The sequence below is a fragment of the Tachysurus vachellii genome, chromosome 24, assembly GCF_030014155.1.
Source record: "Tachysurus vachellii isolate PV-2020 chromosome 24, HZAU_Pvac_v1, whole genome shotgun sequence".
NCBI lineage: Eukaryota > Metazoa > Chordata > Actinopteri > Siluriformes > Bagridae > Tachysurus > Tachysurus vachellii.
The window spans coordinates 5,750,463-5,777,914 of NC_083483.1; the positions used below are offsets into that span (position 1 = coordinate 5,750,463).

The following is a 27,452-nucleotide window of genomic DNA, read 5'->3' on the forward strand; positions in this document are numbered from 1 at the left end:
ACTCTCCAATAGGGTTTCATTACCAAGTGGAAACCTTCCTTTAGGGTGACCAGCAAGATAGAACTTGGGGTTCATTGCCCCTCTCAATGAAATGACTGCATGCCTTTACCAGTTATCGCTGCAGACGACAACTAATTCTGAATGTCTCCTGGTGAAGAGCAACAGAACTAGTGCTGTCAGATGTACTAGCCTCCACAGCACACGTTAGCGTGCCTGATAACATGGGGCTGGTATTCTGAACTTGTTTCTGAGTTCACTGAGTAACTGAGGGGCTTTTTACACCTGGTCACTTCATGTGTTTCCTGTGATCAGATAGCTATCCGATGGTAAAAAGACCAGGTCTAAATGCCCTCCGAAACATTTTCGAGACGGATATAAATCCGATGGTTCAAACCACTTCAGGAGGTGGTCTGGGACGTGTTTCAGATGAAACTGGACAGGTGTAAATGAATGTGGTTGTTCAAGCCACATACGTCAGCGCTATACTCCTCCCAAATGGAAGCAAATGGAAGTACGTCACTCGCAGGTGATCTTTCACTCAGGTGTCTCGTTGGGTCTTAAAACGCACTGCTGCTGCCAGCGAAAATGCATTCATTCATTTTCTACCGCTTATCTGAACTACCTCGGGTCACGGGGAGCCTGTGCCTATCTCAGGCGTCACTGGGCATCAAGGCAGGATACACTCTGGACGGAGTGCCAACCCATCGCAGGGCACGAACACACTCATTCACTCACGCAGTCACACACTAGGGACAATTTTCCAGAGATGCCAATCAACCTACCATGCATGTCTTTGGACCAGGGGAGGAAACCGGAGTACCCGGAGGAAACCCCCGAGGCACGGGAAGAACATGCAAACTCCACACACACAAGGTGGAGGCGGGAATCGAACCCCTACCCTGGAAGTGTGAGGCGAACGTGCTAACCACTAAGCCACCGTGCCCCCCAGCGAAAATGCAGCAAACAGTAAATGCTGTTTTTTGTAGCATCACCGTCGTAACAAGTTTTTTCGTCTTCTTTTTGATTGCATTCTGAAAACCGCACACACCAAAGTGTGTTCCATTTCAATTACCCCAGAAATTAGGTCAAATATATTTGCATTTTGGGCGGGAGTAGAAAGATCGGATTGATATCCGATTCGCCGAGACGCATTTGTGTGTCCTAATGTAAATGGAACAGTTTAAACAAATCAGATAGCTATGGGATCAGAGAAAACACATGAAGTGACCAGGTGTAAAAAGACCCTGAGTGTCTACTGACGCATACTAGCGGTGCTTAGAGACTCCAGCCCTAGTGCAGGGAATCTGGCTAAGGTTGCTGGGGCCTAGCAGCAAATGCTGTATGGTACAGTGAAGGAAACTTACTCCAGTATGGAAGCAGCATTAAGTACTGGTCTGCTAGATGTTGAAAAGGGGGGGTGGGTGTTACTCCGCAAAAAAAAGATGATGAAGGGAATAAGGGAGGTGAAGAAGCAGGGATAACTCTGTAGTAATGGCATTGGGCTAATGATCAGAAGCTTCTGAGCTGGAATCTCAGCATTGCCAAGCAGTTTAATACTCAGTATCTCAGAAGGAAGACTTTGGATTATGACATCAGCCACTTGACTAAAATGGGAACTTGTTACTTATACCTGGCTTTATGTCTTTATCAGAAGGTCTTGTGATGTTATCCAGGTGATTCCTGCCCTGTCCCTGGCAACTAGGAGGAAACGTTTAATTTAAACAGTTTAGTTCTAATTAATGATTTTCTTCGGTTCATATTCTTCATAATGTCCATTAAAAAGCAAACCATCTTATTCTACACTATTTTAACACTAAATCCTGACGACTTTAGGCGATTATGACTTTGTAACATCTATTTCCAAGGAATGAAACGTCCTTCAGCATGCGTAGGGTGGAGGCTTTTCAAAGGGCCCTAACGAGTGTGGATAGAGCGAGGGTGCATTTGGAGTGAGCATGTAGGCTGAGGTGTCTGGACAGCTGGACTGGGATGGAGCTGCGGGGTTGCTATTGCTGGGCTGAGACTGGCTCTCTTCTGATGGAGACATGGGCACCTCGGGGCTGGGCTGAGAAGGACTGGCTGCTGGGTAATTGTTGAGGTGCTGAGGGACAGAAGGACGACAGTAAGAACTAGCAGTTGTTTTCACTCATACAGCTTGTGAATGTCCAGTTCACGAAGTCAACTGGAATTCTACTAGAAATGAAGAAACTCCTTTTGGATGACTGTTAAGGTAAATCTGTAAATCTTAAATATTATACATGTGTAGCAATAATTATACACAAACAAAAAGCATCACAGACCAACGTATGGCTCAGTGTGTGGGGAGGTAATAGAGGGGGTGAGAGATATGAGTGTGGGGGTGAGAGGGGAGAAAGATGAGTGTGCGAGAGACAAGTGGGTGTGTGTGAGGTGAGCGTGTGTGTGCGAGAGATGAGCGTGTGTGACATGAGCGGATGTGTGCGAGAGATGAGTGTGTGCGAGAGAGATGAGCGGGTGTGTGAGAGATGAGTGTGTGTGACAAGCGGGTGTGTGAGAGAGATGAGCGTGTGCGAGATGAGCGTGTGCAAGAGATGAGCGGGTGTGTGAGAGATGAGCGTGTGCAAGAGATGAGCGGGTGTGTGAGAGAAATGAGCGTGTGTGTGTGACATGAGCGGGTGTGTGCGAGAGATGAGCGTGTGCGAGAGATATGAGCGTGTGTGTGTGACATGAGCGGGTGTGTGCGAGAGATGAGCGTGTGCGAGATGAGCGTGTGTAAGAAATGAGCGGATGTGTGAGAGTTGAGTGTGTGCAAGAGATGAGCGGGCGTGTGAGAGAAATGAGCGTGTGTGTGAGATGAGCGGGCGTGTGAGAGAAATGAGCGTGTGCGAGAGAGATGAGCGTGTGTGTGTGTGACATGAGCGGGTGTGCGAGAGATGAGCGTGTGCGAGAGAGATGAGCGTGTGTGAGATGAGCGTGTGCAAGAGATGAGCGGGCGTGTGAGAGAAATGAGCGTGTGTGTGTGACATGAGCGGGTGTGCGAGAGATGAGCGTGCGAGAGAGATGAGCGTGTGTGAGATGAGCGTGTGCAAGAGATGAGCGGGTGTGTGAGAAATGAGCGTGTGCGAGAGAGATGAGCGTGTGTGTGTGACATGAGCGGGTGTGTGCGAGAGATGAGCGTGTGCGAGAGAGATGAGCGGGTGTGTGCGAGAGATGAGCGTGTGCGAGATGAGCGTGTGTGAGATGAGCGTGTGCAAGAAATGAGCGGATGTGTGAGAGATGAGCGTGTGCAAGAGATGAGCGGGCGTGTGAGAAATGAGCGTGTGTGTGTGACATGAGCAGGTGTGTGCGAGAGATGAGCGTGTGCGAGAGAGATGAGCGTGTGTGTGACATGAGCGGGTGTGTGCGAGAGATGAGCGTGTGTGTGTGACATGAGCAGGTGTGTGCGAGAGATGAGCGTGTGCGAGATGAGCGTGTGCAAGAAATGAGCGGATGTGTGAGAGATGAGCGTGTGCAAGAGATGAGCGGGCGTGTGAGAGAAATGAGCGTGTGTGTGTGACATGAGCGGGTGTGTGCGAGAGATGAGCGTGTGCGAGAGAGATGAGCGTGTGTGTGACATGAGCAGGTGTGTGCAAGAGATGAGCGTGTGCGAGATGAGCGTGTGTGAGATGAGCGTGTGTGAGATGAGCGTGTGTGAGATGAGCGTGTGAGAGATGAGCGTGTGCAAGAGATGAGCGGGCGTGTGAGAGAAATGAGCGTGTGTGTGTGACATGAGCGGGTGTGTGTGAGAGATGAGCGTGTGCGAGAGAGATGAGTGTGTGCAAGAGATGAGCGGGCGTGTGAGAGAAATGAGCGCGTGTGTGTGACATGAGCGGGTGTGTGCGAGAGATGAGCGTGTGCGAGACATGAGCGGGTGTGCAAGAGATGAGCGTGTGCGAGAGAGATGAGCGTGTGTGTGTGTGACATGAGCGGGTGTGCGAGAGATGAGCGTGTGCGAGAGAGATGAGCGTGTGTGAGATGAGCGTGTGCAAGAGATGAGTGGGCGTGTGAGAGAGATGAGCGGGCGTGTGAGAGAGATGAGCGTGTGTGTGTGTGACATGAGCGGGTGTGTGTGACATGAGCGCGTGTGTGTGTGACATGAGCGGGTGTGCGAGAGATGAGCGTGTGCGAGAGAGATGAGCGTGTGTGAGATGAGCGTGTGCAAGAGATGAGCGGGCGTGTGAGAGATGAGCGTGTGTGTGTGACATGAGCGTGTGTGTGTGACATGAGCGGGTGTGTGTGACATGAGCGGGTGTGTGTGACATGAGCGGGTGTGTGTGACATGAGCGGGTGTGCGAGAGATGAGCGTGTGTGAGATGAGCGTGTGCAAGAGATGAGCGGGCGTGTGAGAGATGAGCGTGTGTGTGTGACATGAGCGTGTGTGTGTGACATGAGCGGGTGTGTGTGACATGAGCGGGTGTGCGAGAGATGAGCGTGTGTGAGATGAGCGTGTGCAAGAGATGAGCGGGTGTGTGAGAGAAATGAGCGGGTGTGTGCGAGAGATGAGCGTGTGTGAGAGATGAGCGTGTGCGAGAGATGAGCGTGTGCGAGAGATGAGCGTGTGCGAGAGATGAGCGAGTGTGTGTGAGATGAGAGTGTTTGGGGGTAAGTTAAAGAAACAAATACAACACTGTCACTAACGACGGATTTGACCACGCCCTTAATCCAGTGTTGATTAATAAGTGTTGAGGTGAAGCGTGTGGGGCAGTGAGCAATGCTGAGAGCGAAATCTCAGAGGAAACAGCCGGTGTGTGAGTGAATACGGTCACTGCTGTACATCTCATTACCTGCAGGGGCACTGGATAATTGGGGTAAGCAGGCAGGGTTTGTCCAGATGGGCAGAATCCTGCATAAGTGACCACATGCTGTGTGGGATTATAGAGGATGTGCGGTGGAGGAGCGGGCCGCGGAGACGCCTGTGACTGAACGGCTGGAACCTGTGATGGAGGTGGTGAGGAGTTGTGCAGAAAGAGAAGAAAAAGGAATATTAGTCTCTTCAAAAAAATAGCAGTGTCTGCATTTTACGTTACGAACTCAAACGTTTACTGTATAAACTGAAATATTCTTGAAGTTTTAGCTTTCTTGTGAATCACTGAGCTAATATTGAGTTGTATAACCACTGTATCTGAGAATTGCTTCACATCTGTGTTTCATGGAGTCCACTGACTTCCAGCCCAGGATGATCACTACATACCATAATTCCTCTGGCATGTCATGGTTTTGCGTTTCTGTCGTCACCCCACGGATTTTCTGTTGGATTAAGGTCCAGAGATTGGGCTGGTCACTCCATAATGTCAATCTTGTTGGTCTGGAACCAAGATGCTACTCGCTTACTGGTGGGTTTGGGGTCGTTGTCTTGTTAAAACACCCATTTCAAGGGCATTTCCTCTTCGGCAACATGACCCCAGATCTCCGATCACAGTATGAGAAGCTTCACTGTCTTTACAGTGTACTGTGGCTTGAATTCAGTGTTTTTGTTGGTCGTCTGACAAACTGTCTGCGGCCCCAAGACCCAGAAAAACAATCTTGCTTTCAACAGTGAGACTTTGCGGGGACTTCTTGCTGATAGCTTGGTGTCACATAGGTATCTTCTAGTTGTTACAGTACTCACGGTAACGTTAGACTCTCTTTGTTCACCCTGGAGCTGAGTCATTTGGTTATTCTTTCACCCGTTCAGACGGTAGCTCTCCGTTTTTTTTCCCACGTCTTCCTGGATTCGGTTGCCATTTTAAAGCATTTGATATCACTTTAGCTGAGCAGCCTATCATTGTCTGTACTTCTTTATATGTTCTCCCATCATCAGTCAACCTTTTAATCAAAGTACGCTGTGCTTCTGAACAATCTCTTGAATTGAACACGCACCTTTCCCTAAATGATTTGGTTACGCAGAATCAGAGTATGAGAATCTGACTGTTGGGTCTGTTGGTTTTCTATTACTCTACTATACCTACTAGTAAATTATTTGCCATGTAGGATTGATCTGGTTGATGATGTTGGACTGCTATTCTTTTGAACACAACTGTATGTACATACATATATATGTATATATGGATGGGGGGGGGCACGGTGGCTTAGTGGTTAGCACGTTCGCCTCACACCTCCAGGGTCGGGGTTCGATTCCCGCCTCCACCTTGTGTGTGTGGAGTTTGCATGTTCTCCCCGTGCCTCGGGGGTTTCCTCCGGGTACTCCGGTTTCCTCCCCCGGTCCAAAGACATGCATGGTAGGTTGATTGGCATCTCTGGAAAAATTGTCCCTAGTGTGTGATTGCGTGAGTGAATGAGACTGTGTGTGTGCCCTGCGATGGGTTGGCACTCCGTCCAGGGTGTATCCTGCCTTGATGCCCGATGACGCCTGAGATAGGCACAGGCTCCCCGTGACCCGAGGTAGTTCGGATAAGCGGTAGAAGATGAATGAATGAATGAATATATATATATTTAATAATTTTGTTCATCAAAACAATTCATTTCTATACATTCACCTTCAAATAAATTGCAATGGTCTGTAAATAAATGCATAAACTGCCAGCCAGGGCTGTAGGACAGATTTACTGTCGTCTGTACCTAGACCTCAGCACTGTCCTTCTAAACAGGGGCTTGATTAAGATCAAGTTTGTATAATTACTGTATAACTACTTTTTTTTTTTTTTTGTATATAGAACGTTTTTCCAGAAAACAGAGAGTAATGATTGGTTGAACATGAATGAAGCAAACATGTTAAGACGTGGCCATTCATATGGTTTGTATTTTTGATTCTTTCGATTTTATTTGAACTTAAGAGCTCGTCCTGGTCTGACTGTGTCTGACAGCTCTAACGCTAACCCCTGCTCGCTTCTGAGCAAAAGCCTCACGGCTCTTCGGATTTGACTCCTAGAAAAGGACTCGCTCTTAAACAACAGATTTACTACACTATTACAAGAAGGTAAGCGGCTCTGACTGAGAACTCTGACTGAGAACTCGGGCTTTTAAACCCACTGTAAACTTTATTGTATTTTATTACACCAGTGCGACTGAGTGCCGTTTTATTGGCAGCCGGTTAACCTGCAGGTTTACAGGCAGAACAGAGAATCCTGATATAACAATGCCTACAAATATGACATGAGCAGACTGACATTTTCAACAGGATTGATTTTAGTCTTTAAAATTGGAAAGCACTTCTATAATCTCTCGCCAAGGATTCGTCAGCTAACGGATCTGGAGATAGAAAATTTGCTGTTTTTAACGTGACCAAATGATTCCATGCTGAACATAAAAAAAGATGCACGTAAACGATGTCGCATACCACGACAAACTAATATCTGATTGGTCCATTTGTTAAAGATGGCACTGGTCATACACTGTACGCTTCTGCTTAAATATATAGCTGCAACACGTTATACACACGCTAGCCACGTTAATTCGATTCAGTTCTATCCAATTTCATTTGTATTGCGCTTTTATACGTTTTAAAATAACAAATTAATGAGCAAACCAGCTGTGACGGTGTGGAGGAAAAACTCTGAGATGATATGAGGAAGAAACCTTGAAAAGAACCAGATTCAAGAGAGAACCATTCAAGAGAGATGTCCTTTCTACAAGTGTGCATTCAGTGGAGTTGTGTAACCAGGAGCTTCAAGTATGAGCATCGTCGTGATTTCAGGATTCATTACAGATTTAATATAAATGAATAGCAGGTTTAAGATTTTCTAAGATCTTCCTGAGGTTCTGCCACATGATCGCATCACTCTGAGATTTTTGCCAATGGATCTCTTCAGTCTGGTTCCTTTCAAGGTTTCTTTCCTCATATCATGTCAGGGAGGTGTTCCTCACCTTCACCTCTGCCTTGCTTATTGGGGATAAATCTCAATATCATTTTAAACTGTCATCTTTATTCTGAATTTTTCTTTTTCCATGAAGCTGTTTTGAGACATTGTTAAAAGTGATACAAATAAAAATCGAATTGCATTGAACAGTAAAATTGAGTCAACTAGCTGGAAACATATGAAGTTGTGCTTTGTTTAAATTCACTGAAACTCTTAAGCGTTTATCTCTTTCAGTGGCTCAGCCGTTAAGGCTCTGGGTTACTGAGCAGAACATTGACGTAACCAAGCTGCTACTGTGGGGCCCTTGAGCAAGGCCCTCAACCCTCTCTGGGATATGTGAAGAAAAGGATTTTCTGTAAAGTGACAAATAAAGGCTTCTTCTGAAAGAAAGGTTGTGAGCTCAGAGGTTGTAGAAGCTCTCACCAGGTCCTTGAAGGCTCCCAGTATGGCAGCAGTGATGATGCCCAGGAAAACTCCTAGCACGTTGAGCACCACGTCGGACCACAGCAGCCTGTGCAGGTGCACCACGTCCCAGCAGCTACTCACGCCCGTGAACTCATAGTAATGTGCGTTGTATCCTGGGCTGGAGACACAAACCCACAGAAACCCCATGTACCTTCATAAAAGGGTGTAAAGGCAGCCTGGAGCGAGAGAGACGTTCCAGTCACATGTTAATAGAGGTGCTATATCACAGTAGTGTTTAAACACTGCTCACCTCTCACAGCTGTATAAATCACAGCAGTAACAGGTGTTGGTCTTCACCTTGAGCTTGCAGTCTTGGTTATAGTTCTGACACGTAACCTATAGTAAGGGAAATAAGGGTCAGAGAGACAGAAAGAAATAAACTGCATTATATCCTTGTCCTATACAACGGACCACCGTGTAAAATGGAAATGTGCTGCATTTAAAGTCTTCTGGTGGACAGTTAATGTGATTAGCCTTAGCTCGACTATAACCACAGAGTCTACAGGTGTGTGTTTCATAATTCAAAGCATCAAATCTCATTAATAAACTCTTTTACTAATGACTAGGTCACAGCTTCTCTTTTTTTGGGTCACTCGAGAGGCGGAATGCCTTATTTATAATGTATTCTGTATTGTTTTTCCTCCAACCTGAAGCCTGGAGTCTATACAGGATGGGGGACAACCCTAGATGGGTGGGAGCCACACACACTCACACACTATGGACAATTTAGTGATGTCAATCAGCCTACAACACACGTCTATAGACTGACAGAGGAAACCAGAGGACCTGAATGAAACCCCCAGAGACAAGGAGAACGTTCAAACTCTGCTCACACGGGATGGAGGCAGGAATCCGACTCTCAGGCAAAAATGATAACCACTAAGTCACTGTGCACGTTACGACCCACCGTGCTTGAACTTGATTTACTGAACACATTAAAATAATAATGAAAATGCTTATAGTTTATTAATACCTTTCTTTCAAGTTGATCAAAGCAGCATTTACACGGCCTATTTTCAGCGAGCTCCGGATATGTCTTGCATATATGTTTTGCTCATCGGCTCTTGCGAGAAACTTTAGAAATGGGAGAATTTGAGAACTCTGGACCATTGAAATGTGATCACTGGCCAAAAAAGTCTGAGAAATCCACTGAGCGACTGAAGAAATAAATGGAGTGAAAGAGAAAAGACCTGTTTGATGTCTGCAGTTTTCTGCTTTAGTTATACACACAAAAAAAAAAAACCTAGCGGTAAAACTCTTCTTATTAGCTTATGTCAAGCAGACATCATGATGGACCTATATACATGAACACAGTCAGATCTATACAGTATGCTGTAGTTTGATGTCATTTGGCTCTCGAGGCCCCACCTCCCAAACTGCCCCGGCACACAGTATCAGAAAGCTGAAGGTTGTGATTATACAGAGATTGTAACGCGTCTCGAATCACTGGAGGTTTTAAGGGTGAGCGGAACATTGTGTCAGTTCTCCCCTGGACCTGTATTGTCCCTTTCCGGATGCTGTGATTGGTTTATACTCACCTCGCTGTAGTAGTTGTCATACGCATAGCCTGAGCTGCTGGCATAAAACTCGCACCTTCCTTCCATTAGCGGTCTTCGGTCCTAGAGAAAAAATAATAATAATAATTTAATTACTGACTCAGTACTCTGAACTCAGCAGCTGTACTGATAAATTCCTGCTATTCAATTAAAAATTTTATATATACATATATATATATATATATTTTTTTTTGGCAGAATTCACTGCTATAAAGCGGTAAAAAAAAAAAAAACGCTCTGGTATTAGATTGCTTGAATGTAATGTATGCTATATTAAAGCTTTTTCAGCAGATGCTTCGGCACAACACACCGACTTGATGAACGCCGACCGACCGCAAGTTCTTATTGAATCTGTCTCTGTGGCTTTATTACAGCAAGATGCTCAGTTCTGCTCCAGACAGCTGCAGATCCGGTGCATGTAAACTTCAAATAAACTTGAATGGCAATTATTCATCCTTCAGCAGACTAATGATTTCTCGTGATTTTACAGCAGTGCTACAGTGCGGACGTGTATAAATTCACAGGCCGAATGAAGGAGCGCGAATGAAGGAAAGCGAGGTAACTATTAGAACCTGCTGACTAACATTAATAAATATTAATATAACTATCTATAAAATAAAAATAACAAATATTAATAAACAAATCAAAAAACATTAATATTTTATTAATGTTACAGTCAGCAGGTTCTAATAGTTACCTCGCTTTCCTTCATTCGCGCTCATTCATTCGGCCTGTGAATTTATACACGTCCGCACTGTAGCACTGCTGTAAAATCACGAGAAATCATTAGTCTGCTGAAGGATGAATAATAATAAAAGCACTAAAGCACTAATCAGACTGCACATGAGCTTTAAGGTCACATTTACAGAAGCTGGGACTGATTTAAAGAATGAATCTAGTTTTAGTGTAAACATCACTTATAGAAGGCTGAATGTCTTCATACAATTCTTTAACTCTGAAATTTCAAAATGCTCCAAAACGTTTACTAATTTAATAAAATCAGCATTTCAGGGAAACACAAACATTCGTCTCCGGGTTTCGCTCTTTCTTTCCTGTCAGCTGTGTTCCTTATGGGTCACAGATCACCTAAAGCTTATACACTCCACTGAGAGAAGTCTGTGCATTACGATGCACGTACATGAGCATGTGTTTAGACACGCTAATAAAGTGGAGACCATTAATCGTAAGTGTATCTGTAGTTTCTCTTATGCAGACCAGTATAATTGGAAATAGGTACGCCATCAAGCTGAAAACGTAAATTTATTCAGCATATAAACCGGTGATGATGTGATCTTTCTTTGCTTGATTTTAGGTTTCATATGAACACACCTGGAGCACATATAAAGCACCCCGAACTCTTCACATCGATGGGTTTAATATTTAAAATAAACGATTTGTATCAGATGAGATCGGATTATCGAAGCTTCCCCTTTCCCAGTGAATGCATGTGGATGAATTAGGACGAGTCCAGGGGGCAGATCAGAACACGAACGCCTGAAGGGTCCAGTGAGTGTTTTGCAGTAAGATCTGGTGTGTGATGAGATCACTGAGCCCCAATCGCCCAGCAGGATGAGACCAGGCTGCTGTTTGCTTGTATCCACAAAGTTTTATTACCAACGCACCAAAACCAAAAACCAAACACCAGCGGGAAAAACTGTATGATAAGTAAATAACCGATGTATGTGCCGCAAATAGATCTCCGCTCGTACGAATCTGCACGCACGATCTAACATGCAGAAGCTAAATTCTTATGTGCTGCTTACTATATACTCGGCGGCGACGATGCCGTCCACGATGGAGCAAAAGAAACAGGAGATCACACCCAGGCTGATGAAAATGATGGAGGCAACCAACTGTGAGAGGGAAAAACAAGACAAACGAACAAAAACAAATGGAGAGATTAGAAGCTGAGGAACAAAGTAAGAACATAACTTTTAGCATGGAGACGATGTTCATCTAAGCTAAATCAGTCATGTGCAAAAGATTCTATGTTTAGAAACTGAAAGCTCACATTTTACTCCATCGTTTTAGATTTATCGTTTGATCTCAAACCAAAATGATTCAGCAAGAACAAAGAACTGGCCTTGCGTTTCCCCGTGCTTCCAGACAGGACTGTACACACACACACACACACAGTATTAATATAATCATATATGTGCAATACTATAAAGAACGTTTGCATCACTGTGCTTAAAAAAAGAAATAAATAATGCAGATCTTTTTTGTGGTTCATCAACTTGGAAAAAAAAACCAAATTTGATTTAGTTTGTACCCAGAGCTAATGGAAAGTTGTTTTGTCTCGACCACAGCGGTCTCCTCCCCTGATCTGATCTGATGAAGGATGTGTAGAATATCTAGTCAGGACAGATTGTTTAAGCAGAACAAACCAAACTGCCCAAGCAATATGCAGCTATAAGATACGTGACAAGAAGAACGAGGCCTTAAATTTTACAACACAGAGGACCTAATTTCTCATGGGAAAGGGTCAGTATTAGAGTATTTATATCAGATAGAGACTGAGAGATTATTTTTTTTAATTAATATTATTACTATCATCTCACACCGTCCGAGCATTTTGTTACTTATAGCTGTATGTAACACACCGAGTATCAAAGCACTCTTGCACTCCGGTCCACACACACATCCGTACATGGCTGTGTGTTGTGCAGATGCCCTTGTTTCTCTTGTTCCTAGTTGATAACTTCACTGTCTGGATGTGGACTGGAGTAATAAAGGAAATGTACAGCCTGTGAAACTGTCTGCCAACTTGCTCTTTTATAGGTAATTTACTGACCAAAGGCAACCTGAAGGGCAACACTACACTAAGCCACAGGACGATCTCATTCACAGGTCCGATTTCACAAACACGGCACAAGCTGACTGCCGAGAACGAAAACTTTTACATCTGGAAATGTCTCTGCTTTTCTGAAGAGTCTTGCCAACTTCGCACAGGATCCAAATCAGTTTGGGGAAAATATATGAGCGTCTGCCTGTTTTCAGTTCCTGGAAAACTCCCCAACGTTCCTGTCAAACTGAAACCCCGGAATGAACGTAAATTTTGCCACTCCTAAAAATCCTGTCCAACTGGGAGTTTTTTTTAATCAGGACTGGTCTGTAGAGTGAAATCATTAGCGGATGATGAACAGCGGATGCGGTAAATGTCGCTCTTCTGTCCAGCCAAAAAAGAGACATTAAGCACGTGAGCTGGAGTAATACTGGTCCCTCTGAACCCCTCATCCATCTGCTGCTCTGCCATGAGATTCACTGCCAGGGACGTAGAGTCCTTGCGATAAAGGACATTAGCTTTAGCCCAAAGCTTGAATTATTATTAATAATTAGTAAATATGAGGTGAGTAAAGGGGATTTAAGGTGTAAACGAGTGTAAATCTCGTACTACAGACTTTGTCAATGTGATTAATTTGATAGAAACTCAAACCAAGGTTTCTCCTCTAACTGTTAAAGCCACTAAAACCCAGCTCTCAAAAGAGTTCTCCTTCAGGGAAACCTTTAACGGTTCTTCATAGAACTTTTTCTAAGAGAGTCACTGATGGTGATGAGAAACTGGGTTGCAGCTTTTTCTTCCTAAGAGATTATGTTTCAAAGCTCTGAACAAGCAACTGATGCATTGTGATGACCTGCAAGACAACATTACACGTAAAACATCTATATGTATATCTATAGAAGAGGGGTGACGACGTAGTTTTACACAAAGCACCAGACGCTGTAAAATGTTGGTTTGAAGGATCTCCCTGACTCACTAAAAACATGTTGAATAATAATTTTGAACTTTGGACTTCATGTTTTAACTGGATTGATCTTCCTGTTATTGCGGTGTTTGTACATACTGTACAGTACACACTTATAGAAGGGAAACAATTTATAATCTCACTCACCAGTGTCACCTAGATCAGCGGTCTCCAATCGTACCCACAAAGGGCCGGTGTGTGTGTGGGTGCAGGTTTTCACTCCAACCAAGCAGAAGCCACACCAGAGTCTACTAAAAACCAAGAACAACTAATTAAACAGGTGGAATCAGGTGTGTCTTCTGCTTGGTTGGAATGAACCCACCCACACCACACCAGCCCTTTGTGGATAAGACTGACACCGCTGATTTAGGTGATCATGAGGTTCCCTTTTGAGTCTCACAAGATCGATCGATTTTAAAAGATAATATGATGAAGCTTCTTGTGTCTATTGGTACAATGTCCATTGGTAAAAGTTGCTCCTAAGGAACAGCTCTGCAGTATATTGCCAGACAGAGAATAGTAAGAACGTTGTACCTATTGCAGTTCCACCCCAGTGACAACTAAAGGTACAGTACAATCAGATAGGGTTACAAGTTCTAATAATTTAGGAATAACCCTGTCAGGAATATTATATCCTTCAAAGCAGGGAGAACTTCTGATCAGACATTAACCACCTGCACAGTGTAATAATCCCCAACCTAGAGAAAGAGATCAGACCTAATCTAATCATTTGTACGAGTGGCTATTTCACACACAGAACGGGTCCGGACGGCCGAGTTAAAACACTCGCTCCTTTCCTCATCAAACTGTGGATCCCAAAACCCGAACCCAGCCAATCAGAGTATTTACACCGTCAGCACGTCTACATGCCACAGTGAAACAACTGAGAGGAATAAAGGAAGGAAAAGAAGGAGAGGGGAAAACAAAAAAAACAGATGTATCACAGCATGATTGTCTTTCAGCTCAAGGCCAAACAGAATATGGTGGTCAAGTGATCGATGACACCAATGGTCACTGGTTTAATGAGAACTGTATGGGTCCTGAGGTAGAATTATGACCCCTGACAGGAACACTGCCTTTGGCTCCAAGGTGACCTAGAGAAGAACAAACGCTGAAATATTTTACAACAGAGGACACGCGCACACACACACACACACACACACACACACACACACCACACATACACACTCTCTCTAACAGTATAAAAGGCATTGAAGAGGAAATTTTGAAGAGGAAACTTTTTCCTGTTTAAGAACAATTCTATATGTTAAGCATTCAGTCTTTATATAATCCTGTAGCAATACGTAATGAAACTAAATTTATTTCCTGACAACTTGGACATCACAAAAGAGTGTTATTCTGGCACTGCAACTACAAAGTGTTTGATTTTTATTCCATTAATTCAGCTAAAGTCCTAAACTAAAAAGTGTTTCAAGTATTTCAAATAAAACCTGTTGTAAAGTTTTGCCCTGAGACAGACATGGTAAATTATATAGGATTAATCCTATGTGATTAAATCATTATTATATATCTGTGTGGTTTACTGCAGTGTAGCTGGTCAGTTGATTAGGTGAACAGCGATGTTTAAAAATGGTGAGAGAGAGAGAGAGAGAGAGACAGAGAGAGAGAGAGAGAGACAGCGAGAGACAGAGACAGCGAGAGAGAGTGACAGAAAGAGAGAGAGAGACAGCGAGAGAGAGAGAGAGAGACAGCGAGAGAGAGTGACAGAAAGAGAGAGAGAGACAGCGAGAGAGAGAGAGAGAGACAGCGAGAGAGAGAGAGAGAGACAGCGAGAGAGAGAGAGAGAGAGACAGAGAGAGAGACAGAGAGAGTGACAGAGAGAGAGACCGAGAGAGAGAGAGAGAGTGACAGAAAGAGAGAGAGAGACAGCGAGAGAGAGAGAGAGAGACAGCGAGAGAGAGAGAGAGAGACAGCGAGAGAGAGAGAGAGAGCAACAGAGAGAGCGACAGAGAGAGTGACAGAGAGAGAGACCGAGAGAGAGAGAGAGAGAGCGACAGAGAGAGAGAGCGACAGAGAGAGAGAGCGACAGAGAGAGAGAGAGACAGAGAGAGAGAGAGAGACAGAGAGAGAGAGAGAGAGAGAGAGAGAGAGCGACAGAGAGAGCCAGAGAGAGAGCCAGAGAGAGAGAGAGAGACAGTGTAGTGGAGGTGAAGCTGTCTAAAGACGTCTGCCTGGTTGTCAGCTGAAGGTCAGTGTCTCAGGGTAAAGTAAGACTCTTTTACAGGTATAGAATTACACCACAGAGCTGTAATAGCAGATCTGACAATAATCCAAATCTGAGGTTTCCTCCGTCTAACACATCAGACTTAATATTGTGGCCAGTTTCAACTTACAGCGTACACTTATGTTACAAATCTCTAGGGATTTCCATCAAGTAAATACACACAATTCTCATTCTAACACATTAATCTTTCATCACAACGGCTAATTCACACAGACGTTAGCTATTGTTAGCAAAACGCTTTGGTGTAACAGAAATAACATTCTTATACCACCGTGATTAACATCAGGGGTAACAGTATCTCCACTTCCTACAGGACCACATCACGGCATCGCATCCCCGAGAGCACACGTGAGTGAAAGGTAAAATCTCGTAAAGGTACGGACAGGAAACCTGCTTAACTGAAATGAGATCCTGCACCACGTCGGCCCTGTGCGGATAAGATTGGACGCCTCCAGCCGAGAATATTTAAATCATGCTTGATTAGTGACGTGTTGATATCAAGAGTAACAAGTAGGTGTTCAGGGTGTTAAACTCCTGCTTCCACACTATAAACATCTTATTTTCATTCTTAAGCCATCGATTAAACATTTGATACGTCACTGAATCGGCACAGAATTAGCCAACGATAGAGAGTCTGAGAAAAACTGACCATCGATATTTTTTTTTTTACACACAAGCTCTCCGTGTGTCTCGATACCATGTATACGACTGTAGAAAGAACATTATTTATAATAATCTTTTATAATCACACCCCTCAGCGTCACCCAAATCAAGATGGGTTCCGTTTTGAATCTGGTTCTTCCTCATACCATCTAAGGGAGTTTTTTCTCACCACAATGACTTCAGGTTGCTCTTTAGAAATGAATTCAAATAAATGTCCAAAATTTCTGCTGCAATGTCCATCGTTAAAAGCGCTATACGAAAAAATTTTTTATTGAATACCGACTGAATTGTAATCGATTCTAATTAATAATCATTTTTGCCTCGATTAATTTTATTCATTGGTTTTTGACATCGATGCGAATAAATTTTTCCTTGTTAAAATTCTTGCAGCACAGCAGAGGAGCGTTAGACGATACGTGGCCTCACCAACACGCCACCTGACACTAGAGATCTGGCAGCAGCACGATACGGCTTGTTGGACATTAATGTGTAAGACGGACCGCTGCTCCTGTGTGTGACTGAGGAGAAGTCAGAGTTTTACTGTGTGTGTGTTAAAGTGGGATTATTTAGACCACATGTTACATGAGCGAGTCCTTACAGTATGCCATATCAGTGTATAAGAGAATAAGAGAATGTGTGAGCATCTAAACGATGCACCTCAGTGTGTGTGTGTGTGTGTGTGTGTGTGTGTGTGTGTCGCCACCATAAAATTTTAAAGGCTGTTCTGGGATCAGTGCCAGAATGTTGGGCACAGAGAACAGGTCCTTAAATCATACACATCTTCAGTGATGAACCCCAGGCTCAGAGTTAACAAAACTAAGAGAAGCAGATGTGTGTGTGTATGTGTGTGTGTGTGTGTGTTGTTGTAAGGGTATACGTTAGGTGTTGTGTGTCAGTGGAACGCTGTGTGCTTCTGCTTTTTCCTCTGAAATTTGTGTCAGTGGTGAACGAGGCCGACACACTGATACGGCAACTCAGGTTACGCTAAAGCCAGTCACCATTAATTAATAAAATGACGTTCCTGCATGTAACTAAGGAAGGACACTGGCCTACATTTGTTACGATCAATAGTAACAGTAGGTTCTCTTTAGGTTTGTGTCTCATAGAGAAGAACAGAAAGTTGGACCGTGAAATTTGGATCATGAAAATGACAGAATCAGAATAACATTTTATTTGAATAAATTACAAGGTTTCACTGATGTCTCTTTGGCCAACAGTGGGGGGGTGGGGGGGTGGGGGGATGGATATAATGCCTGCGCCGTTCCTCACCTCAAGCTTAGCGCAAAACGGCGTAATTAACACAAACGGATAATAATCTCACCTGGATGCTGTGGAGCTGCTGCTGTGATCATAATCTGTGTTATGCCAGGACATTCAGAAAATCCTCACCATCCTCACTACTATATTGCTATGTTTTAAACGTGTTCACTGTGCCGATTATACTCTCCGGTGTCATCCAGAAGAGGACGGGTCTGTTTCGTATCTGCTTTTTTCCCCCCCAGGTTTCTTCCTCGTGTCGTTTCAGGGAGTTTTTCTTTCGCACTCACACCTTTCTTGAGGACTCTTTATGGTAGCCAGATTTCAGTAAAATGACAATATTATTGTAAAAATCACTACAGAAATAAATTTTATTGTAAATTGAATCGAATACTCTACATGAATAGGCTTAGTACTTGTATGAAGAGCAAGCTGAGAACAGTAGAGAGAGATAGAGTGCTGTCTGTAAGGCTGTTTTGCATGAGCTAGATTCATTTAAGCACAGATTTTTCAGTTTAAATCTTGGTTCTATGTTTTTTATTTCTAACAATAATAATAAATTTGTGCATAAAAGTTGAATAGTTTTTATACTGGACATGTTTTCTATGAAGTCTGATCCTGTTCCCCCTGCAGCGTTAGTCTGGTCTCAGACGCACTCGTTTCTATCGAACCCTGGTGCCTTGTGTTCATCTTACATCACAAACACACATGGAGAACACATCCTTATTGACACACAATAGATTAGTTATTATACATATATATACACACACACACACATACACACACATTTTTTCTCCAGGATGTTCAGATCGGTTGGGTTACACCACTGCATTGAGATCAGGACTTGGTTACTGTAGGACATTTATCTTTTTGTTCCTAAGCGACTATAGTGTTGCTTTGGCCTTGTGACTAGGACCAATGTCCTGCTGAAGGGTGAATTTCCTCCCAATCTCCCACCACCATACTTCACTGTAAGGACGTTGTGTCTTTAGGAATAAGGAGTGTTAGGACTGCACCACACAGAGCTTTTTGGCTAAAACACAAAGCGCTATATCTTGGTCTCATCTGACCACAAAATCATCTTCCAAATCACATTTTTTTGGATAAATCCAGATGTGCTTTCATATGGTATTTTTGAAGCAACGGCTTCCTTCTTGCCCCCCCATACAGGTCAGAATTGATCCGACAATGCTGAGTGGGATATCCAAACATTTGGATATTATTTTGTACCCTTTCCATAATCTATACATTTTTATTCTTTTCTCTCTTCATTTTCTGACCAGTTTTCTTTTAACAGTGGGTTATTTATCCAAAAAATGTGACTGCATGTTTAATTATTCACAGGAGGATGCCAATGGTAAAGTTGCATACACAGGGGTTGAATACTTATGCAAGCAAGATATTTCAGTTTTTTTTAGTTATTCCTTTGGAAACTAGTGATGATGGCTCGAACACGCACAGGTTGCTTTACTTCCTGAACGACTGCAGACTCGAGTACAATGTGAGTTCACAGGAATCACAGCACAGTTTCAATTCACCCGAACTCTCACCGTCTCCTGCACGTCGTCTAGAGATTAATTCAAATTCAGATTTATTTGTATAGCGCTTTTAACAATTGACCTCGTCTCAAAGCAGCTTTACAGAACATAAAGTAACATTTAGTACCACGCTGCACTTCCTAGTCCACATGACAGCGTTCACATTACCAATTTATTATGTGATGATTATTGTGCTCTGATTCAGACTAAAGCACCAGTGTGAACGGATCCTTAAAGACAGAGCAGCACCAAGAACCACGTTTTCACCACAGTATGTCTGTAGATCCTGCTGCAAACTATCGAAACTTTAAAATATCAGACGTGACATTAGATTTAAAGATTAAAAACAGGTTTAATAATTCTTCTCTTTGGTTAGAGATCAGAACTGAACTCACATAGGGATTATATCATTAGGACTGCAGGAAGTAAAAAAAACTCTGAGGAAATGGGTTTACGTTGGTAATCACTCTGAAGGGATGAACAAATTATTGACTATTATTAAGAGTAACATATTGTGACTGTTGACTGGTTCAACCCACTGAAATCCATCAAAATTAAACTGGGGTTAAGAGATTATTTAGAGTTTCAGAATATAGTCACTGATTTGTAAACTATGTTTCAGCTGTAAACTCCGATAATGATCAAAATGTGTGCTGCAAGAAAAAACGCCTCTCTGAGAGAAAAAGTGGACGCTGAAAATTGAGCATCAGTGTTTTCAGGGAAATTCAGCTTTTCAGCAATGCTAACATCATTTCCCTTCATGCTCGTGCTCAAAGCCATTAACCGATCACAGCTGACCGCATCTGGACTCGACTCAGGCGGATAACGAAGCAAGGCCATTTATTCTGTAATTTTATTTGTCATGTTCTTCCAGGTAAAACATTATTTGTTCGCAATAAGATCCCTGCATCCGTTCACATGTAACACGATCGTTCTGTGACAGAAATAAACAGAAGTACCAAAATCTAATTGTGATTGATTCCTGCAACATTGTTAATGACAGCACAGAAATAATCCTACAGAGTAAAAAAAAAAAAAATTGTCTGTTGTTGAATACCATTAACTGGAAACGATGAAGAAAATATTGACTTATTTCCAGAATCCATGGTGAATAAATAACTGATGCGTCATCGTTCTCTTACCTGCATACAACGAAAACACCTTTCGAGCCGAATAAATGTGAATAAATTAGTGAAACATTTAAAAGTCTTTTGTACAATAGAGTGCATTTGGTTGATTTTGGCGAGCACTGGATATAAGCTCTTCAGTTTTTCCTCAAATGTTCTATTTTTTTTTTTTTTTTTTTAAACATAAGGCTCATATTTATCATACTGACAATCTGACCGTCCGTGCTGAGGGAGAAGCTGGCTAGATTGAGTGAGTGTGCACCATCTCCCAGTGCTACTGGAGGCTTCTCTATCTGACATGGTGGTCAGTAACAGAGGAGCACCTCAGGGGATTGTCCTGTGTCCATTTTTCTTTACTCTGTACACTTCAGACTTTCAGTATCTCTGATTCATGCCAGCTGCAGATGTTTTCTGATGACTCTGCAGTGCTGGGGTGTATAAAGGATGGACAGGAGTCTGGATAACTTTGTGGACTGGTGCACTAAGAATGACCTGCTTCCAAATGTGATGAAAACGAATGAGATAGATAGCGGTGGAGGAAAACTTTAAGTGTATAACCGTCATGGGTGAGAAGGTTGGAATTGTTTGGGTCAGCGTCCCAGTGCCAGCGATGCCAGCAGGATTAACAAGCTAATCTGCAAGGCTGGATCCGTCATCGGACACAAACTAGAGACTTCTGGGTAAGTGAGGAACAGGAGGTCAGTGAACAAACTGCTCTCCATCACAGACAAGCCGTTTCACCCACTTAATACAGAGTCAATGGAGCTCATTCTCCAAAAGATTCACAGACACAGAGAATGTGGTACAGGAGGTGATAATTCATTTTATATTCTGCGTGTTGTTTCTTGTTACTGACTAATCTTCTGTAACTAGAATTTCCATCATGGGATCAATAAAGTATATAAGTCTGTCTATCTAATCCAAGTCACTTAGACAACTTGAAATCAAAATCTCAGGCAGTTTTCCAGCATAATATCACCTATGAGATGACTGGTTAATTTTATCTTTTTTTTTAATCTTTTTTTATTTAAATTTAAAATAAAAATGAATTTTGTGATGAATAAGAACAGGTCAATTCAGATTTTTACTTACCATAGGTCTTCGGTTCTCCACCACATTGAGCCCAACGATGCCCAAGAACGTTCCAAAGCTCAGCTAGGAGAACAAAGGAAGAGTTTTCAGTTTATATGCAGTTTATGTTATAAAAAAATCTATCATCAAACCATCAGTTTATGTAGAAAAGAAATAACAGAATCTGCCTGAATGCCAGATCAGACACAAGCCCACGTTCAGTTAACATCTTTTACACCTTACACTGATGATACTGTAGGAGACGAAGCTTGGTCAGATGATGTTACTCACTATGATGCCTGAGTAGTAACCAGCCACCGCCACATTTCCAGTACGGGTAGCAGCCATGAGGCCGATCAGCAGGATGATGACGGACAGAGCGTGTAAAGCTGCGGTGCACCACATCGCTGTGCAGCGTCTCTTTGAGTACTGATCTGTGGGATGATTCAACACACACACACACACACTAACTTTCAAACATCTGAAATCTAAATCCACAACACTAAATAAACTTCCTCAGTGTTTTGTGGTTAGTGACAAGTTTTAGCATTATTAAGAGGTTCATTTCCTCAAATGGATGTACAGTACTGCAAAAAACCCTCTCTATTTGTTTTCCCAGGGGTTCCTGGTTTAAATACAGACTTTGACAGGGTTCTATTGGGAACCTTTTCTAAAAGGAGAAACCCTCTGCTGTAGGATTTTATATACAAACTTTAATGCCTCTCAGCAGCTACTGTATACTTGGTTCCTTTTATTCATTAAAAATTATAAAATAATTCTCTATACATCGTTTAAAGATTCTCACAAAGGAAAATAAATTCAATTGCACATCTTGGTGTTCAATTCTCAATTCAGTTCAATTTTACTCAGTTCAATTTTAGTTCACACTAAAATGTTTTCAATCAAATGTCACCATTATGTTGAACATTTGAAATTGAAACATTTGAGTACTTTAAAGACGTATTAACAGTGTTTTTAACAAACATCTGACTAACCCGGCACACACCTCTGTTTGTGTCATAATCCTTCATCACATTCAGTGCACAAAAACAGTTTTTTCCACCTAGATTTTTGCCATGCTCCAGGGTAAGAGCCCATCAGTTCAATGCACCAAACTCTAGATATCTTTTAAATTTACACTTTGACCCGAACATTCTTCCATCCATTTCCTATAGAGCTTACATTTCCATTTCCAGAATTTAGCAGACACCCTTATCCAGAGCGACTGACATTTTATACAACTGAGCAATTGAGGGTTAAGGGCCTTGCTCAGGGGCCCAGCAGTGGCCGCCTAGTGGACATGGGAGTTGAACTCACAACCTTCCAATTGGTAGTCCAGCAACTTAACCACTAGGCTACTACATCCCTAGTGCTGATCCTACGCAGTGTCACAAAGAGTCCGCAGTCTATTCCAGGGGACTCGGGGCACAAGGTGAAGGCCATCCTGAATCAGCCTACAAGTTTAACACCTTGTACAATTATCACCTACCTGTACAGTGAAAATGTTAGTCATACGGTGGTCACCACAAACGTAGGACTTATAAGTAATATCATGTCTTACATGACTATGAGAAGAAATTGTGTGCACAGAAAACATCCTTATGTGAGGGATCTAAAATGTTTTTGCAAGAAAGAGGGAGAAAATAGCAAGTAAAGACGTTTAAACGCTGTAATAAGGTAGATACACGCTGTAATAAGATGTCTACCTTATCACAGCATTACAGCGTCTATCTACCTTATTACAGCGTCCATCTACCTTATTACAGCGTCCATCTACCTTATTACAGCGTGTATCTACCTTATTACAGCGTCCATCTACCTTATTACAGCGTGTATCTACCTTATTACAGCGTGTATCTACCTTATTACAGCATCCATCTACCTTATTACAGAGTGCATCTACCTTATTACAGCATCCATCTACCTTATTACAGCGTGTATCTACCTTATTACAGCGTGTATCTACCTTATTACAGCGTGTATCTACCTTATTACAGCATGTATCTACCTTATTACAGCATGTATCTACCTTATTACAGCATGTATCTACCTTATTACAGCATGTATCTACCTTATTACAGCATGTATCTACCTTATTACAGCATGTATCTACCTTATTACAGCATGTATCTACCTTATTACAGCATGTATCTACCTTATTACAGCATGTATCTACCTTATTACAGCGTGTATCTACCTTATTACAGCGTGTATCTACCTTATTACAGCGTCCATCTACCTTATTACAGCCTGTATCTACCTTATTACAGCGTGTATCTACCTTATTACAGCATCCATCTACCTTATTACAGCGTCCATCTACCTTATTACAGAGTGCATCTACCTTATTACAGCATCCATCTACCTTATTACAGCATCCATCTACCTTATTACAGCATCCATCTACCTTATTACAGCGTGTATCTACCTTATTACAGCATGTATCTACCTTATTACAGCATGTATCTACCTTATTACAGCATGTATCTACCTTATTACAGCATGTATCTACCTTATTACAGCATGTATCTACCTTATTACAGCATGTATCTACCTTATTACAGCATGTATCTACCTTATTACAGCATGTATCTACCTTATTACAGCGTCCATCTACCTTATTACAGCGTGTATCTACCTTATTACAGCGTCCATCTACCTTATTACAGCATGTATCTACCTTATTACAGCATGTATCTACCTTATTACAGCATGTATCTACCTTATTACAGCGTCCATCTACCTTATTACAGCGTGTATCTACCTTATTACAGCGTGTATCTACCTTATTACAGCATCCATCTACCTTATTACAGAGTGCATCTACCTTATTACAGAGTGCATCTACCTTATTACAGCATCCATCTACCTTATTACAGCGTCCATCTACCTTATTACAGCGTGTATCTACCTTATTACAGCGTGTATCTACCTTATTACAGCGTGTATCTACCTTATTACAGCGTGTATCTACCTTATTACAGCATCCATCTACCTTATTACAGCATCTATCTACCTTATTACAGCATCCATCTACCTTATTACAGCATGTATCTACCTTATTACAACATCTATCTACCTTATTACAGCATCTATCTACCTTATTACAGCATGTATCTACCTTATTACAGAGTGTATCTACCTTATTACAGCGTGTATCTACCTTATTACAGTGTGTATCTACCTTATTACAGTGTCTATCTGTCACAAGCATTAGTTTAGGGATATTTTCCCTCAAAATGTTTTTCACTTAATTTTGTACACTAAATTTTACACTGAAGTTCTGAGATGATTTTTTTTTTTTTACATCACAAATACCTGATTTTTAAAGTATATATGTGTATGTATGTATGTATGTATGTATGTATGTATGTATGTATGTATGTATATATATATATATATATACACACACCCATTGTGTGCACACACACACAAATAATCTAAAGAGAATATAATACAGAATATAGTCCTATAAACGTTAGACCTGACTATAAGAAAAGCATAAAATATAATAATAAATCAAATAAAATAAGAACACACAATAGTTTATTATTTCTAATTTCAGTGTCATTAAATTCAATTGGTGGAGAACATGAAGCGTTCAAATGCCAGTGTCTTAGTTTAACTGAAACAGTATATCAGGGTCGATAATGATATAAACAAGAAGTTTACTCCAAGTGACAAACGTTAAAATAGATGTTTAAGGAGTTAAACTGCACAGAAGATTGAGGTTAATATGAAATATCAGCTGAGTAAATAAACATGAACATTTCAGGCTGCTTACCTGAAGGATCTGACTCTGTGCTCTGTGCTCCTGAAGGCTGCTGCATATTTCAGCTGTTTTAACAAGCAAAAGAGGTGAAATTCTAAAACAAAAGGTTTCAATTCTACTTATTTTATTAGCTGGGTAACGAGTTTTAGGAAGAAGAAGCAGAGGCTGGTGTGAGAGCTAAAGCAGAGTCTCACAGGTGAGCTGCTGATTAACTGATGCTCGGGGTGCGTTCACAGACCCCGAACGTGTGTTACTGTTCAACACACCAGACACAGGCGACACCTCGTGGCTAAAGTGCTGAATTAACTAAACTTCCTATTATATAAAACACCCAGTGAAAGATTCTCAGCTGGTCCTGAATGCATTCATCGTCATTATCACATCAACCATAAGCAACAATAAAACAAAAAAAAAAAAAAAAAGTAAGGCTGGAGTTGGAGATTTACTTTTGTAGAATAGTGCATGGAATATTTCATTCATTGTCCATTTGAGGTGCAACTGGAAAAAAATAAAAATAATTAAACCTGTCTTTCAAAGATTTAAAATAAAATAAATAAATAAAATATCCAACCCATCATAGCCACACGGCATGGAGCAAGACAGGGACTGACTTCCAACCCAGGTTCATCCAAACCATCAGCAGTGTGAGCTGATCATTCCTCTAGATCAGCGGTGTCCAATCTTATCCACAAAGGGCCGGTGTGGGTGCAGGTTTTCATTCCAACCAAGCAGAAGCCACACCTGATTCCACCTGTTTAATCAGTTGTTAGTTTTTAGTAGACTCAGGTGTGGCTTCTGCTTAGTTGGAAGGAAAACCTGCACCCATACCGGCCCTTTCCGGGTAAGATTGGACACTTACACACCACATTTGATCTCAATTTCCACCCAGTTCAGCAATTATTGAAAAGGTACATGTGTAATACAGTTAAACTTGCAATGATCACCAATGAATTTAGATGATCTACTCTATCAGCATCCCCCCAAAAAAGTAATGTTTACTGGGGGGGGGAAAAAAAAAAAAAAAAAAGTCAGGGAGACAATTTTAATAGGTGATTTATTGACTCCAAAATAAGTTTAGGGACATACTTTTGAAACGAAAGACAAAAACAAACAACTAAAACCAGACAGACAAACAAATACATATAAATCACTGAGTTGGACAGCCATTGGCATCCAGGTTCAGGTCAGTCTTCACCGGGGAAGTGCTTGGAATATGCCACCAGCTTTCTGGATGTGTGTCGGCTGAGCTGACAGCTGAGCTGGGACCGGCGTCTGAGACAAAGACATACAAGCAAATTATAGACTATATAAAAGTGATAAAGACTTCATAATTGGCTAATAAATTGAGGCATGTTCTCTAAGAATAATTAAATGTATAACCTAATACACTAATTTCTATTTTTTGTTCAAATGTCTCTACAACTTCAAAACTCCATGTTTTCCTGCCATAAACAGGTCAATCAGATGCTAGCAAACGTTTGTCATCAGGTGAAATCACGGACAACAGAATTTGAACTGAGACTTTAAACTGAGACTTTGCTGAAATTATGATTTTGTTTATTTTAACATGACCATTCTAGCGAACTAGAAAATGCGACTAGTGTTAATGTGACAGATTGTTAATGTGAAAGCGACCGACTTGTGAATGTAGCATCACTGGGATTAACAGATTATTCATTTAATACCAGCATTATTATGAGCCAAGTCTCAGGTTCACCATCAAATGTCGAATTTCTCATGTTGAAATCATGAATTATTTCCTGTTACTGAATGGGATGAAGCAACATACCACAGTTCTATACCTGTTCAGTCAGTCTCAATAATGTCATTTCATTTGACTGCATAGGTGATATAATAAGCCTTGATCACAAGCTCAACCAGTTAAACTAACGGTTTTAACCCTAAATTAATCCCAGGTTTTTATATATCGTCGCTGTCGGGCGGAAACCTCATATGTCCAAATTTGGTCAATTTCATATTTTTTCACATATCAATGCTATTGGTCAGTCCCCACGTGGGTCTGTTATTTTTACAAGTTATTAACCAATCTAAAGTCTTGAAAATAGCTTGAGCGCAAATCTCATAACTCCATTGGACACTTCAACTGTCCACCTCTTCCTCACTTCACGTCATATTTCTCCTCAAGAAGAGTCGCAACGAATCAACACGTCTTCTGAGGTAAATGTCTTCAAAACACT

At 41.8% G+C, this 27,452-nt stretch overlaps 2 protein-coding genes across 4 annotated transcripts in view; both read right to left on the minus strand.

Annotated features, from left to right (window-relative positions):
• Positions 1–1,879: 1,879 nt before the first annotated feature.
• Positions 1,880–25,512, minus strand: LOC132839414 (transmembrane protein 255B). The gene is made up of 9 exons (XM_060860376.1): positions 25,267–25,512; positions 21,774–21,916; positions 21,504–21,566; positions 11,599–11,688; positions 9,818–9,898; positions 8,530–8,615; positions 8,238–8,397; positions 4,803–4,952; positions 1,880–2,101 (listed from the first exon to the last, which is right to left on the minus strand). Exons 1-9 carry the CDS (start codon positions 25,310–25,312, stop codon positions 1,880–1,882), a joined length of 1,041 nt encoding a protein of 346 aa, XP_060716359.1. The 5' UTR covers positions 25,313–25,512.
• Positions 25,513–26,289: 777 nt separating this feature from the next.
• The window catches only part of cenpe (centromere protein E), a 33,614-nt gene continuing 32,451 nt past the window's right edge, over positions 26,290–27,452 (minus strand). For all 3 annotated transcript variants that reach the window (XM_060860134.1, XM_060860133.1, XM_060860131.1), the window contains one exon: positions 26,290–26,526. In XM_060860134.1, coding sequence (XP_060716117.1) covers positions 26,402–26,526 — 125 coding nt within the window. In that variant the 3' untranslated portion in view covers positions 26,290–26,401. The remainder of the gene's footprint in view (positions 26,527–27,452) is intronic.

Coding starts and splice junctions, on each gene's coding strand:
- LOC132839414 (XM_060860376.1), bottom strand. CDS start 25,312: ATGCAGCAGCCTTCAGGAGCACAGAGCACAGAGTCAGATCCTTCAG. Junction 8,616..9,817: donor ATGACAACTACTACAGCGAG/GTGAGTATAAAC, acceptor CCCTTACTATAG/GTTACGTGTCAGAACTATAA. Junction 2,102..4,802: donor ATTATCCAGTGCCCCTGCAG/GTAATGAGATGT, acceptor TCTGTCCCTCAG/CACCTCAACAATTACCCAGC.